The 17,007-nt window shown below is 39.3% G+C and overlaps 1 protein-coding gene across 3 annotated transcripts; it reads left to right on the forward strand.

The window, feature by feature from the left end:
- Nucleotides 1-4,082: 4,082 nt before the first annotated feature.
- Nucleotides 4,083-9,298, forward strand: LOC144054156 (uncharacterized). 3 transcript variants are annotated; one of them, XM_077569296.1, is made up of 2 exons: nt 4,083-4,547; nt 5,450-9,298. In XM_077569296.1, exons 1-2 carry the CDS (start codon nt 4,500-4,502, stop codon nt 7,328-7,330), a joined length of 1,929 nt encoding a protein of 642 aa, XP_077425422.1. In that variant the 5' UTR covers nt 4,083-4,499; the 3' UTR covers nt 7,331-9,298. The 3 variants fall into 3 exon arrangements, with proteins under 3 accessions (XP_077425422.1, XP_077425421.1, XP_077425420.1); XM_077569295.1 differs by having other exon boundaries at nt 5,415-9,297; XM_077569294.1 differs by having other exon boundaries at nt 4,084-4,565; nt 5,415-9,296.
- Nucleotides 9,299-17,007: the final 7,709 nt, after the last annotated feature.

Genomic DNA, 17,007 nt, shown 5'->3' on the forward strand with positions numbered 1-17,007 from the left:
GGCCGGGACGAAAACCACACTGCTCCTCCTGGATCCGAGATTCGACCTCCCGACGGACCCTCCTCTCCAGCACCCCTGAATAGACCTTACCTGGGAGGCTGAGGAGTGTGATCCCTCTAAAGTTGGAACACACCCTCCGGTCCCCCTTCTTAAAAAGGGGAACCACCAGCCCGGTCTGCCAATCCAGAGGCACCGTCCCCGATGTCCACGCGATGCTGCAGAGACGTGTCAACCACGACAGCCCCACAACATCCAGAGCCTTCAGGAACTCCGGGCGGATCTCATCCACCCCCGAGGCCCTGCCACCGAGAAGCTTTCCAACCACCTCGGCGACTTCGACCCCAGAGATAGGGGAGCCCACTTCAGAGTCCCCAGACCCTGCTTCCTCAAAGGAAGGCGTGTTGGTGGAATTGAGGAGGCCTTCGAAGTACTCTCCCCACCGGTTCACGACGTCCCGAGTCGAGGTCAACAGCACTCCGTCTCCACTATACACAGTGTTAACGGTGCACTGCTTTCCTCTCCTGAGACGCCGGATGGTGGACCAGAATTTCCTCGAAGCCGTCCGGAAGTCGTTTTCCATGGCCTCACCGAACTCCTCCCATGCCCGAGTTTTTGCCTCAGCGACCGCCAAAGCCGCATTCCGCTTGGCCAGCCGGTACCCGTCAGCAGCCTCCGGAGTCCCACAGGCCAAAAAGGCCCGATAGGACTCCTTCTTCAGCTTGACGGCATCCCTTACCGCTGGTGTCCACCAGCGGGTTCGAGGATTGCCGCCACGACAGGCACCAACCACCTTACGGCCACAGCTCCGATCGGCCGCCTCAACAATTGAAGCGCGGAACATGGTCCACTCGGACTCAATGTCCCCCGCCTCCCCCGGGACAATGGAGAAGCTCTGCCGGAGATGGGCGTTGAAACTCTTTCTGACAGGGGATTCTGCCAGACGTTCCCAGCAGACCCTCACAGTACGTTTGGGCCTGCCTGGTCGGACCGGCATCTTACCCCGCCATCGGAGCCAACACACCACCAGGTGGTGATCAGTTGACAGCTCCGCCCCTCTAGAGTCAAATGTACTCTACATAATTTAACGTGTAGGTGCAGTGCTTGTGAACAGGGATATTGTTTTTATTATATGGTATACGTATTTCCATAATCCTAAAATGGAAAAAAAAAATGAGCCGAATGATCATAACCTTTTTGTATCATGTAATTGGGGCTTTAATTACTGCAGAAAGATGAACTCGGTCATCTTTCCCGCGAAACAGCGTGAAGTCGCTGACACGTCTGTGACCGCATTTGTCGCGGTCACGTGATTTTGGGCATCTCCGAAGCAGTTGTCGAAACACTGCTTTGACACGCCTCCGCTTCATTTGGTCGAATCAGATTCAAGCAGGAAGGCTCGCGCGTAAAATCTCTAGTTCACACTTTTTTGATGCATAATGTATAAATAATAAACATATTGAGCTGAAGGGCTCTGGGTCGAAGTGGTCCCGTCGCTTGTCCTTGATGGAGGCGGTGTTTTATCGCTTCCCACCCAGGGGACCATGTTTGTGTGTGTGAAACAACAGCAACAAAATGTTTTGTCCTTTGTGCCATTACGTCTCCAAGCACTCTCACTGTACTCAATTATTAACAAATGATTTATTGAGGTCTCTTGCAAACTGTATTGTGAGGCAACGGAATCAGAGTAGTAAGCTTACAAAAGGTATTTCAAGCCGGAAACCACAGGCTTACAGGAATGTCTGCTCCAAAGAACGATTTTCTTTCCATAAAGCCCCTCCGAGTGGGACGTGGCCTTTATGTTTATTCAGTACGCCTGTGTTCTAACTAATTGGAATAAGAAAAATGGAAGCAAAAATGGCCTAAATATTTGAAATTTGTTAAAATTGGAACGAGGAGAATCGGATGAATTATGTGGACGTAGATAGATGCCAAACAATGGGAGGAATAAATAAAAAAAGGAATAACGTGTGAAGGCCACAGCCTTCACACATTGATGTTATTTGCAGTGTAATAGACCTGTATGTGATAATAGCCCATCATGTTGAAGCTAGGGTTGCACTCACTCGACGACTGACCAACGATCTCTTCAGATTCCATCCGTATTTAAAAGTATTAGCTGAATTTGCACATTTATTGATCCCTCCGTTGAAAGTCAAATTATGTTGGTATGCCAATAGGCTCATTTTGGTTGATGCAACTGCAGCAAAAGGACGTAAGAATATAGCCTGAAATTTGAATCCGCATGTGGCTTGAATCTGATAGAGGGCTTGCGCATGCAGGTCTGATAGAAAATTGATTAAAAACAAAAAATAACTTTTTCTTTTTTCATCTAAAAATACATGTACACAACAGTCAACCAAAGTGGAGTGTAGAGGAAAACAAAGGGGATAAATACAAAATTTAAAAAAGTTTCACTTGTCTTTTTTTTAATGACTTAAGGTACCTGTGCGAGATGTTGTGTAAACAGTGCCTCAGAGCTGTTGCTGCTTCCGGTCACTAGGTGGGGATAAGGCATCAGAATTGTATTTATCTGTATATAGAAATGTAGTCGACGTAGTAGTGGTAAAAGAAGAAACCAAACAATGAACATCATGGACAAGTATTTAGTTATTAAATGCAAACAATAATAAAATCACTTTATTTGCTGATTTTGAAATGAACCCGCGGCCTGAGATAAACAGCGCCCCCTGTCGGCCAACCGGGAAATTTCCCATATTATTTCTCGTATTATGTCTCGTGACTGGGCCTGGTCTGGAGACATAATAACCATAGTGGAGATGGAGTCAAGTTTAACAAACCGAGGGTGAGCTAAAAGGAACTTTACATTGTTGTTTATATAACGAAAACAGTGGTGGTTTGGCCCACAGCGTATCTCAGCGCATCGAAAGATAAGATTAAAAAACACACAAAAGTGGTCAGAGACAGGGACCTGCAGGATATTAGAGGCCAGCATTGACACCTTTTGTAAAAACAAGGTCCAATGTGTTGCCATATGAATGAGTGGTACAGTTGACATGTTGGATAAAATCTGGACTAAAAAGAGAATCTAAGAATTCCATTGCTTTGGAGTGTTCACTAGTTCAACATTCAGGGTCGTCACCATCACACATCATTGGTGCGTGTAGTGTAAATTTGTCAAAATACCTGTATTTCAGTCTGTTTAGTGTTTAGTAACCATTAAAACTGAAATAACTTTATATTTCCGGTAAACCCCTCAATATTTTTTATGTATAAAACTCCATTCAAAAATATTCCACACTCTTATTTTGTAGCACATCGCCAGATGTAGAGAAATGAACGTGATAAACTGCACTGATGAACAATGTTGTTAGAAGATGTCGAGTTTACAATAACACTGTACAGGGACTAAACATGTTTCTTCTTCGTCCAAATGCAAAGATTTAAAAAATTAATAATAATAATTCTCCAAATGAACAGACTCAAACATTTATTTAAGTTACGCCCCCAACCCCCTACGTCAGTGGTCCCCAACCACCAGGCCGCGGGTCACTTGGTACCGGGCCGTGGGTCATTTGGTACCGAAAGAAAAAAATTGCATTATTTTTTTTTTCGAAAATGATGTTTTATTTCGAAAAGTGGCCGGATTCTGTCTGTTACATCCGTCTCACTTGACGCACTTCAAGGCCGCTACACCTCACGTCACATGATACGTCACGCTAAATTTAATTCCAAGCCAGCAAAATGAGCTCAGGGCTCCCACTGATTCACTGCTGCTTGATTAGCGAGTATTTTCATGCACTTTGTTTTTGTGTTATGTCTTATTTTGAAGGTATGTTTAAACGCTACCATAGCGACCAGAGTGTGTTGCATTGTTTTGGGGCAGAAACGATGTTGCTCATGTGATGTTCTGTTGTTGGTGCGACGTTACAGATACCGTTAATAAAGTTGCACATGATTATACAGTAGATTTACGTTCATTATTATTATAGAGAAAATACCACAGTTTTTTTCTTGTCATTTTATTTTGTTTTTATCAGCTAAACCTTTAGATTGGGCCGTGAAAATATTGTCAGACATTAAACCGGTCCGTGGTACTGAAAAGGTTGGGGACCACTGCCCTAGGTGACACGAGATTTGTCCAATTGGTATTGCCGTAGAATAGATTTCACGTGACCAATACTTCATTCCAGGCTGCTTTTACATAGCCACACGCGGTTCACTATAGTTCATAATTATTCATTCTGAATTCGTACTATACGAACTTACACATCGACACGGTGCGTCCGTCACTATATCGAAGCCAAACTGCTCCATTTTGTGATTCGTATCACACATATTTGTCCATCTTTCGGCCTTGTTTAGCTTATCTTATTTTATCTTAGCTTGCTAGCCACCGAAAAAAGGAGACGCGTTTGTTATCGACATATTGGCTCAACAGACGTCAAATGTGATTGAAAAGTGTCGTGAATATCGTGTGAAAATGTTCGCAATAACGAAAGTCAAGTACAAAGAGGAGCTTTGTGGCGCACAAGAAGAGAATGAGCGACTACGTCAACCGATGGACGCTTTTTGCAAGCTGCCTCGAGGTGTGTTGAACAGAGCAGGTTTGTCACTTATTTAATCAATACTTTTCAACAATATGTCTATTTTGAAAGGATCCTTCATCCGGGCACTTTTTACCTTAAGTTTACAGTTCTCAAGTCGCTTTGGTACATGTCTCAGATAAGAATAGGTGCTCCTATTTTTGATGGTAAATGTATTTATGTATGTAATTATATAAGACACCAGGTTTATTCTTTATTTTTGATTTGTTGACATACCAACAACTAGAATAGAGGATGGAAGCCTAGATAATTTGGTATTGTAAACAGAAGTGACTAATTGGACCATTGTTTGTAACTAAATAAAAAACAAAAAACTTTTTTTTCTCAGCATAGAATGACCTAATATATTACATATAGACTCATATTTAGGCTAATGGAACATTGACACTAAGCCCATTACAATGATTAAAAATAAAATAATTTAGGACTGTTCAGTGGAATGGCCCATTTAGGTTTGACATGCACTTACTGTTTGTTGGCTAAATTGATTTCTCTCCCCTGGCTTTATTTGTTCTGCTTTGCTGCCCCCTAGAGGTAAATAATTAAAAGTTCGTCAACTCCTCGAGGATGTTGTACAGCTGATGCAGATGCATGCATTTGTTAGCTTTTTGTCAATAAATGCCAGATTTCACAACTTGAAATATTTTCTATATTTATGTGCGGAACAATCCGTGTTACAGGGGCTTACAGAGTAACGTTGAGTGATTTCTGGAACAAAATACACATACGTAACATTTGCCAGTTTGTTACTTTTTCACTCAGGTGGCCCATGTGATAATCTTAAATATAAAACACATAACGTCACAATAAACGGTCTTTACCAAACCGTGTGTAACTTGTGTCCCGCAGACGTCAGTGAAAAATATCTTTGTCCTGAGCGGCAGGAGCCAGAGTTCCCTGGCGTGAAAGAGGAGGAGGACTTGGATCCTCTTCAAGTTAAAGAAGAGGAGCAGCCACAGCCTCCCAACATAAAAAAAGAAGAGCGGCTGCCACCATACATTAAAGAGGAGGAGCATTTCACAGAGTTGCCCGTGACTGGTGTCCATTTGAAGAGTGAAGATCAATGTCAATATGAAGAGAACAAAGCGGCGGAGTCTCCAAGCAGCAGCTCAAGACAACAAACAACAACAGAAGATGACGAGGACCACCGTGGAGGATCACAAGCAGAAGGTGAAGACAAGTCACACTTTCCTCACACTGATGACCATGAACAGTCTGACGGTGATGTGACATGTCACACTGACAGCAAACTTTGGACATTTTCTCTGTGTGGAAAAACATTTGCCTACAAGTCTCAATTCAGAAAACATGTGATTGGCCACACTAAACCTTTTGCTTGCTCAGTTTGTGGTCAAAAATTTACTCACAAAGGATACTTCAAAATACACACAAGAACACACACTGGAGAGAAGCCTTTTGCTTGCTCAGTTTGTGGCAAAAAATTTGCTGTGAATGAAAGCTTAAAAAGACACACAAGAACACACACTGGAGAGAAACCTTTTGCCTGCTCAGTTTGTGGTCAAAATTTTGCTGAGAAGGGAAGCTTAAAAAGACATACAAGAACCCACACTGGAGAGAAGCCTTTTGCCTGCTCAGTTTGTGGTCAAAATTTTGCTGATAAGGGAACCTTAAAAATACATACAAGAACCCACACTGGAGAGAAGCCTTTTGCCTGCTCAGTTTGTGGTCAAAATTTTGCTGATAAGGGAACCTTAAAAAGACATATAAGAACCCACACTGGAGAGAAGCCTTTTGCCTGCTCAGTTTGTGGTCAAAATTTTGCTCAGAAGGGCAGCTTAAAAAGACACACAACAGCCCACACTGGAGAGAAGCCTTTTGCCTGCTCAGTTTGTGGTCAAAATTTTGCTCAGAAGGGAAGCTTAAAAAGACACACAACAGCCCACACTGGAGAGAAGCCTTTTGCCTGCTCAGTTTGTGGTCAACATTTTGCTCATAATGCACAGTTAACAAGACACACAACAGCCCACACTGGTGAGAAACGTTTTACCTGCTCAGTTTGTGGTCAAAAATTTGCTCGGAAGGGACACTTAAAAATACACACAAGAACACACACTGGAGAGAAGCCTTTTGCTTGCTCAGTTTGTGGTCAAAATTTTGCTGATAAGGGACACTTAAAAATACACACAAGAACCCACACTGGAGAGAAGCCTTTTGCCTGCTCAGTTTGTGGTCAAAAATTTGCTCAGAAGGGAAGCTTAAAAATACACACAAGAACCCACACTGGAGAGAAGCCTTTTGCCTGCTCAGTTTGTGGTAAAAATTTTGTTCAGAAGGGACATTTAGCAAGCCACATGAGAATCCACACTGGGGAGAAGCCTTTTGCCTGCTCAGTTTGTGGTCACAATTTTGCTGATAAGGGAACCTTTAAAAGACATATAAGAACCCACACTGGAGAGAATCCTTTTGCCTGCTCAGTTTGTGGTAAAAAATTTGCTCGCAAGGGACATTTAAAAGACCACACAAGAACACACACCGGAGAAAAGCCCTTTGCCTGCCCAGTTTGTGGTCAAAAATTTGCTGAGAAGGGAAGCTTAAAAATACACACAAGAACCCACACCGGAGAGAAGCCTTTTGCCTGCTCAGTTTGTGGTCAAAAATTTGCTCAGAAGGGACACTTTAAAATACACACAAGAACCCACACTGGAGAGAAGCCTTTTACCTGCTCAGGTTGTTGTCAAAGATTCCCAAGTAAGGCTAAAGCTAAGAGGCACAAGTGTGCTGGTGAGAATAGCAGAGATGAATGATGGTGCAAAGATCATGTCTACCGCTGAATGAACGAATGATCTGTGTACTTGTATTGTATGTGTCTGACTTAACCCTATCTTGAAATTGATTTTGTATATAAAATGTTACATCAATCTGACAAGGGGCTGCAGATTTAAACTATCTGACAGCTATAATCTGGCATGTTTACCGGTAATTGTCCATTAATGTGCATTGTGCCTTATATCGTTTTTAAATTACATTTTCCATGATTAATATTAAAGGTAATTACAATGACAGTGATTTTAAATCTACAATTATGTGATCTATTTGTATTCGTAAATACTTTCTTATAATTATTTTGTGTGCCAAAACATTGTATATAGTTTGTCCTCTTTTGTTACATTTTCACTAGTATGACTCACTCTGTAAATAAAAAATAAAAAAATAAAAAAGATGTCATCCATTATTACTGAAATAACCTTCTCTTTTTTTGGTAAACCCCTTTACAATTTTAAAGTATGTACGTATATCCATCCGTTATAATCTTAAAAAAAAAAAGTAAAATAAATGAATAATGACATACGAAGTGGAACAAAAGGGAGACAACGGTCCATTAAAAAGTATTACAGTGCATACCATAATATGGACTGAAGGTCTATGTGATTATGATAATTATGTGGCCGCGTGGTAAATACAAGAGTTTACAACAACACTGTACATGAACTAAACCTGCTAAATGCATTTTTATTTCTTTTTTATTTTTAAATTTTGTATGTTGGTGAATATGTGCGTGTGAGGGTGTACTTATTAGTTCACCTAATACCTATTAAAAATCCCATACCGTTCACCTAAACCGAATACTTCAGAATCCAGCTCGAGTCGTGAGGTTGTCAGGAGACCCGAGGAAGGATCAAAGAAAGGAAAGTGAAATCCAGGACCGATCAGACTTTACCTACTACCCACTGGGTTACCAACCAGAGTCTTTCACCAGACGCAGAAACATCTAAATTCCAACAAATTAGGGAGACCTCAAGAGACCAAAGGAGAGACTGAGGAAAGGAAGGAAGGATAGATGAAGCAGAGTGAGGTCCACAGACATCAGCCTCCACCGATTCAACGACCAGAGGAAGAAGCAGATTGTGTTTGAATTTTGATAGATGCTGGTGTGGTGGATCTGGCATGCATGAAAACCTCCACCAAAGAGGGGAGCCGTCATCCCGGGCCAGGACAGATTAAGCACAACCCCCCAGGGCCACGGCAGCGCCAAGGGACAACCCCCGGGCGCCCCCCACCCCAAAACTGCCCGCGCCCCCAACCCAACGCAGCAGGACGGGGCACGGCAGGCTCGCCAGGCTCGCCAGGCATCCCACTGGCCCACAGCCCAAGCCCCAAAAATGTAGGTTAAAATATTCTATATACGTAGACCATGTTTCTATAAATGTTGATATTTCGTTTTTATTTGAGGCAGATCTTTTTTCCATTCAAATGTGATTTATGAGGAGGTTAGACCATTGGTCGATATTCTGAGTTTATTTTTCCAGTTCACAAGAATTTTTTTTTTTTTTGCGATAGTAAGGGCTACAAGTGTAGATTGAAATTGTTTACGTGGTAAGTCAGTTGTTGTTAGGTCACGTAGCAAACACAAGTTTGGAGATAAAGGTATCCTACAGTCCAAGATAGCGGAAAGTTTTTCCAAGACTTTAGTCCAGAAATACATAACTGGAGTGCATAACCATAAAGCATGAAAATAAGTGTCTGTAGTGTTTTGTAAACACTGGAGACAAATGTCGGAGTCTGAGAGTCCCATTTTCTTCATCATATACAGTATTGAGTAATGTATGTTCTATGAATAATTTTATATTGGATAAGTTGTAAATTTGTATGTTTTGTCATTTTATATACGTTTTCACAAACTTGAATCCAAAAGTCAGATTCCGGAGCTATAGACAAGTCTGTCTCCCAATTTGAGATGGGTAAAGACATTTTATCAGTATACGAAAGTAACATATATATTTTTGAGAGTTTTTTTGTTGTTGTCGGAGAAAGCTTGGTAATATCTTTAGCTAAAACAGGCGGTTGGAGCATACCCCGAAGTGTTGGAATGTGTATCTTTATCATACTTTTAACTTGCAAATAATGTAAAAAAAAAGTGTTTCTATTTTGTATTTTTGGAATAAAGATGTTATGATATAAACATATTATCTGAGAAAAGATGGTAGAGATGTGTAATTCCTTTCTGCTCCCACACACCTAAATAAAACGATTGGTTGTTAAGTTGAAAGTCGCGGTTATGCCATAGGGGAGAAAGCCCGCAGGGCTCCCTCCACTTTGGCTTTTGTAATTTCTAGTGCCTTCCACCAGACAGTCAGGGTGGCGGAAATCCTTGGGTTTTGAAAACAATTGTGTTGCTTAATCAATGTTGTAATGAAGAGTAAATCTAGAAGTCTGAGGTTATTACAATCCTTCTGTTCTAGTTGCAGCCAACAGTTAGTATCTCTGTTGGGTTGTGCCCATAGAATGATATATTGTAGCTGGTTAGCTATATAGTAGTGCATAAAATTTGGTGCCTCTAGACCTCCTTTGGATTTACTTTTCTGAAGAGTAGGCAGACTAATATTTGCTCTTTTTTTTTTTAAATTCCAGTAAAATTTTGTAACGGCTGAGTCCAACAACTGGAACCAGTTAGCCGTAGGTTTAAATGGAATCATTGAGAAAAAATAGTTTATTTTGGGCAAAACTTTCCTTTTAATGGTGGCTGTATTAGAGAAATAGGAAGATTATTCCAGCGCTCCAAGTCACTATAAATGTTATCCAGAAGTGGAGAAAAGTTTAAATGAATAAAATCAGTTAATTTAGGTGAGATTTTTATGCCTAAATATTTTAAATTACCTATAGGAAATGAGTAGTGTGGGTCCTGGTTTGCAGGGTTCCATGGATTTTCTGTAATAGGTAGTAGTGTTGATTTTGAGAATTTAGTTAATATGTTAAATAATTCCCCTAACGAAATAGCAGGCTGTTCTAAATAAAGTAAAATATTATCGGCATATAGATGAATTTTGTGTTCTGTTACCCCAGAGTTTATTTACACTGGAGACAAATGTCGGAGTCTGAGAGTCCAATTTTCTTCATCATATATTGAGTAATGTATGTTCTATGAATAATTTTATATTGGATAAGTAGTAAATTTGTATGTTTTGTTATTTAATATACGTTTTCACAAACTTGAATCCAAAAGTCAGATTCCGGAGCTGTAGACAAGTCTGTCTCCCATTTCGAGATGGGAAAAGACATTTTATCAGTATACAAAAGTAACATATATTCCTGGCGTATACCTAATGCAAGCGGCTCAATAAATATTGCAAATAATAAAGGGGACAGTGGGCATCCCTGTCTTGTGCCTCTCTGTAGAGTAAAATTTAGAGATGTAATCCCATTAGTATACAGCTCGTTTATACTAAGTGGCGCATCTAGAGGAGCACAAGAGGAGAACGAGCAACAATGTCAACTGCTGGTCGCTGTTTGCAAGCAGCCTCGAGTTGTGTTGAACAGAGCAGGTTTGTCATTTGTTTTATCAATAATTTTTAACAAAATAGGGTTCTCACCTATTCCGACTACACAGAATGGACTGCTGGTTGGTGTGTCTGATGCCCAACTTGTGTGTAATCGTGGGCTGTAATAGCCAGGCAAAAAAGAACGGAAAGGGTTTTTGTCGACTCCCGAAGAGTGTTACAAACCAGGGATTGGGAGCCCAAAAGAAGAGCGAGCGTCAAAGGCGATTTTGGCTGGCTGCGATCAACCTAGAAAAACCTACCACGCCAGGAAAGGGCTACGGATTTGCTCCGATCACTTTTCTCACAGGTAAATATACCCCCATTCGAAAATGACCGCTCTTATTTTCATGTCGTTAGTAAGAGTACGCTGCCCCTAAAAAATACAAATAAAATACAAATTAATAATACACTGTCTTTTGTTGTGGCTAGCATGCCGTCGCTGCCCTGCACGTAGCCGGCGAGGCCATCACGAAAACGAAGAGAACCATGCTTTGCTGATTTTGCTGTTTCTTTCAAAGCAAAATTATGAAACCAGGAAAGTGATTTCTTGACTAGCATGACTCTTATTTCTTTCTTAGGTCGTGCTGTGCTGCATTTTTTGCACGTCTGTCCGGAGTAAATTTCCATTATTATTTTTTGTAAATATGACTGGCTATAAAAATCATATTTGAATTCACATATGAATTAATATCAAAGTAATGAATACAGTTTCTATTACATAGCGTCCTGGGCAGACAGCTTTAGCTATATATATATATTTAACATGTAGTCCATATTGATTTTATAATGAAATTTTAATTGATGAATCATGAAGTCATTCACTCATGAATTACTGCAAGGAAATGTTTAGTGCGTGATGTCTAGTGTCTCATGCTTTTACAATTTTGATGTTTTATTAACAGGTTAACTTCATCCTTGGGATGAAACTGATCCAGACTGGGTACCCAATAAAGACTTGGGCTACAGTCCACGAAGCGCACCGCCCTCAATGTCTGTCCATTGTCACAAGCGACTCCAAAAGAGAAAAGCAAAAATGGAATTAAGAATGGAATTAAGAATGGAGTTAAGCCATTTGGAATCGACAGCAGATAATACAGAAGAGGTGTGTGATGTGTTTCCATGTGCAGTTGCTAATGAATGAGAGGCGGTACAGACTGAAAATGCAAGAATTAAAAAATAACTTATGTAGTTAAAAAAAGAAAAGAAAATCAAAGTGCAAAGAATGTTATACAGAAAATGAAGGCAAACAATCCTGAAGATTTCGAGGACAGCAACAAAGTAAAATACTACACAGGACTTCCTAGCTTCCATACTTTAACCCCTGGGCGTTATTTGTCCATTTTTTGGCTTTTTGTTGGTTCTGACCAAGCCATTTCAAAATAAAATAACGCCCAAGGGGTTAAGGGCTGTATTTAACCTCATTTCCCCAGAGATATCGGAAAACAAGAATTGTATCTTGAACAAATTTCAAAAGCTCATTATGACGTTGATGCAACTTTGTCTTAATATGCCCATTATTGATCTGTCCTACAAATTTGGTGTGTCCACAGTAGTCATAGACACCTTCAACATTTTATTTGTAGCATTACAGCATTATATTAGCTACAGGCTATGCCTTTGGTATTGACAAAATATTTTGGCAGGACATGCATCATAGATTGCTTTGAGATATTTATTGACAGACCATCCAGTATGAGAGCAAGAGCTCAAACATGGTCAAGCTATAAACATCACAACACTGCCAAATATTTGATTGCCGTGTCACCACGGAACTGTTAATTTCATATCACGTGAGTGATAAGTATCTGACTGCTAATTGTAAATTTATGGACAACATCACCCATGGAGACGTGATCTTGGCAGACCGAGGGTTGCCATATTTTTTTCTATCTTTCTCGGAAGATATGATTATCAATTCAGCTTATTTTTTTTAATATCAATTTTCAAGCCCAAGAATAATATTTATTGTTATTGTGCGTTAAACACAAATATCAATTTCCAATATGTTAAAATAAATAATAAAAGTAATGGCTGTACAAAGTGAAAAAAACTACGTGTCAATTTACAAATAATTGGAAAGCATACAGTATTACTTTTTTTTTTTTTAATGAATGTAGTTTTATATAAAGGACCAACTTTTGAAGATGAAATTTTAAACATGTTTCGCCTCCCCAATGTTCATCAGTGCAGCTTAGGTTTCTCGTGATGCTGAGAAAACTGCAACATTTTTTTTTCTCTCTTCAAGCAGTCATTTCTGATAACTACACAAAAGCTGTCACACAGCTGTATCAATTATTTACATTTGAAGTCCTGCAAACTTTGGAGAAAGCGTTCCTTCCCGTACCACTTTCCTTCCTTCTGGGTCACTCTTCAACTTGACATATTTGAAGTGAAACCAATCAAATGGTTTGTTAGTACAATTTTCCGCATCGCACTTAATCATGCGTCCAGATTCTGGACCTTGACAGAAACAATACATTGACCACCTTAAAAAGGGGGGTTGTTTTCACTATTACTATACTAATTGGAATAAGAAAAATGGAAGCAAAAATGGCCTAAATATTTGAAATTTGTTAAAATTGGAACGACGAGAATCGGATGAATTATGTGGACGTAGATAGATGCCAAACAATGGGAGGAATAAAAAAAAAAAAGGAATAACGTGTGAAGGCCACATAATAGCCCATCATGTTGAAGCTACGGTTGCACTCACTCGACGGCTGACCAACGATCTCTTCAGATTCCATCCGTATCTAAAAGTATTAGCTGAATTTGCACATTTATTGATCACTCCGTTGAAAGTCAAATTATGTTGGTATGCCATTAGGCTCATTTCTTTTGATGCAACTATATCAACAGGACGTAAAAATATAGCCTGAAATTTGAATCGGCATGTGGCTTGAATCCGGTAGAGGACTTGCGTATGCCGCATGGAGGTCTGATAGAAAAGGTCTTCAAAAAAAAAAAAAAAAACACTGACGGAAATGAGCTTTTGATATTGATTAAAAACAAAAAATAACTTTTTTTTTTCATCTAAAAATACATGTAAACAACAGTCAACCAGAGTGGAGCGTAGAGGAAAACAAAGGGGATAAATACAAAATTTAAAAAAGTTTCACTTGTCTTTTTTTAATAACTAAAGGTACCTGTGCGAGACGTCGTGTAAACAGTGCCTCAGAGCTGAACAATGAACATCATGGACAAGTATTTAGTTATTAAATGCTTCGGCTGTAGAGTGCGGAGGACCTAAGTGAGTTGCTTTGTGTGTGTAACAACTGCGACATTGTCTTTCTTTTCACCCGTCGCTGCTCTATTTGGTATGTGGAACCAATTTAACTTTAACTCATTCACTACCATTGACGGCTATAAACGTCAAAAATTCATTTGAACTATTTCTATTAGTTTAACATTTTTTCCACTTTTGTTAACAATAGTATGAAAACCTAGAATGTTTCTATTGTACATTTAGAACAGATATAAAATTAGTGATTGTTCGCGAGTTAACTAGTGAAGTCCTGCGATTAATTACGATTAAAAACTTTAATCGCCTGAGGCCCCGAATTTTTAATAGTCTTTTCTTTTTTATTCATTCACTGCCATTGACGGCTATAAACGTCAAAAATTCATTTGAACTATTTCTATTAGTTTAACATTTTTTCTCACTTTTGTTAAGAGTATAAAAACCTAGATTTTTTTTACTGTACATTTAGAACAGATGTAAAAATTTGTCATTAATCGTGAGTTAACTGGGGAAGTCATGCGATTAATTACAATTAAAATTTTGAACCGCCTCTTGCCTTTAATTTTTAATAATATATATTTTTTTTCTTTATTAATTTATGGCAGTAAATGAGTTAAAGGGGAAGTCAACCTTAAACATTTCTTGACAATAACGTTATAAGCAGAGGTGGGTAGTAACAAGTTACATTTACTCCGTTGCATTTATTGAGTAACTTTTGTGTGTGTGTGGGGGGGGGGGGGTACTTCTAAGAGTAGTTTCACCACACAATACTTTTTACTTTTACTTGAGTAGATGTATGAAGAAGAAATGCTACTCTTACTCCGCTATATTGGGCAACACTAGAGTCGTTAGCCCCATTTTATACATTAGATTTACCGTATTTTTACGGCCTTGTGCGCTTAAAAGTTTTTAATTTTCTCAGAAATCTCAAAATGTTGTTGTGCGACTTTGGTAAGTGCTCCGCTTGACTGACTGTGTGGGAGCATTTCCGAGGTCATTGCTTATATATGGGAAATGCGGCCCTGGATGAGGACTGGCAGACATGATGAGAACCTGAAAGAGTCAACTGACAGATGACGTCTTGGTGCTTTCGCTTTAAGAAATTGCCACCTATGGTGATTAGACTCACAATTTGTGAAAGGATTGTGCATTCTTGGGCTAACATGTCTGCTTGCACTGTTGTTCGAGCTCAGAAAGTTTTTTATTTTATGATTTGAAGATGCCAAAATTTGCACATCCTTTTGTTTTTGTCTGTCTGATGACATTGTTTTATAAAATAAATCAGACTTTATTTCAAGCAGTTACTCAGTACTTGAGTATTCTTTACTGTGAATACTTTTTTACTTGTACTTGAGAGATTTTTTGATGACTACTTTTTACTTTTACTTGAGTAATGTTATTTTGAAGTTACGCTACTCTTACTTGAGTACAATCTTTGGCTACTTTACCCACCTCTGGTTATATGTGACCTCACTAGTCCAAACATGCCATTCTGATTAAAATTTCATTTGTGGAATATGAGTTACGCCGCAAAATCCAGCCGTTTATACCCATCTCAGGCGGCGGCCATTTTGTTACTGCTTGTCAACTGAAGATGACATTACAGTTGCTCATAGCTCTGGCTACGACCAATCATAGCTTACCTGTTTTTGAAGCTGAGCTGTGATTGGTTGGTTCTTGAGACCTGAGCAACTGTGATGTCATTTTCACTCAACAGCAAGTGTCAAAATGGCCGCCATCTGACATTGATACTAACTGCTGGATTTTGCTGCTTAACTCATATTCCACTAACGCAATGTTAACCAGAATACTGTATTTAGACTAGTGGGGCTGCATAGAACAATTGATTGCCAAGAATGATTATTTAATACTTCATTCATATCATGAACTGTCGAAGAAATGTTCCATTTAACGTTAAAATAGTCATGAAACTGTAAAACACATTATTTCCAACTGTACAACGTTAGCATCTGACTTCATGTGTTCCAATTGTATTTTGAAATCTAATTCTGAAAATCTTTAACAAGGGTATTTAATCAGCGGGCACTTTTCCAATCACTGTCTCACTTCCAAATCTTGTGTTTGCAGTTACTTTAGGGCAGCAGTGGAGACGTAAGTTGAAGGGTATTATTTGATTACTTTATTAAGTGTAATCTTTGCGTGTTCAAAATAATTGCATTGAGATCTCATGAAGAAGTTTTCCTTGCAAAGATTTATTAAGAGCTCTTAAGACACACGTGCAAGCTTACATCTAAAGCAATGTCCAGCCAACAAGTGTGTACTCGAATACAAAACATCCACTCTTTTATACATAAAAAATAAAAGGTTTCTCTTCCCGCTTCTTAGGTTGAACAAAGGATTAGTGATGATAATAGACAGACATGTTTATACAGACATGTTTACTCCAGTTCCCCTCCTTGCTCGGGGAACAGATGTAAACAGGATTTGACCTTAGACCTTCAGTTTTTACGACCAAATGACTAATGACAAGAGACTCTGATAACTTACTGCAACATGCACATTCTTATCTCAATAGCTTTGAGGGTAAGAGGTTCAAATGAAGTTCACAAAATCATTATCACATTGTATTCTTTTAACTACTCATGGTTATATCACATCTATATGCTTATAAGTAAATTCAAAAACAGTAAAAATATAAATTGAAAATGTTAAATGTCTACAAAGTCCACTCAGAAAGCTTGTCGCTCTTTCACTAACGCGCATTTATTTACTGCAGCATGAGATGACTCCTGTGCCAGCTGATATCTCTGTGACCAATGTCAATAAATGCACCAGATGCATGCTTAACCTAACCTCTGATTGTGCACCTCTGGTTATTTTTGGCCTTATTTCTCATCCCGGATGAAAAGTACTCAAATTGAAAGACTCGACAGCATGTGTCCATTATTGAAGCTGCAGCTTT

The sequence above is a fragment of the Vanacampus margaritifer genome, chromosome 6, assembly GCF_051991255.1.
Source record: "Vanacampus margaritifer isolate UIUO_Vmar chromosome 6, RoL_Vmar_1.0, whole genome shotgun sequence".
Classification (NCBI taxonomy): Eukaryota; Metazoa; Chordata; class Actinopteri; order Syngnathiformes; family Syngnathidae; genus Vanacampus; species Vanacampus margaritifer.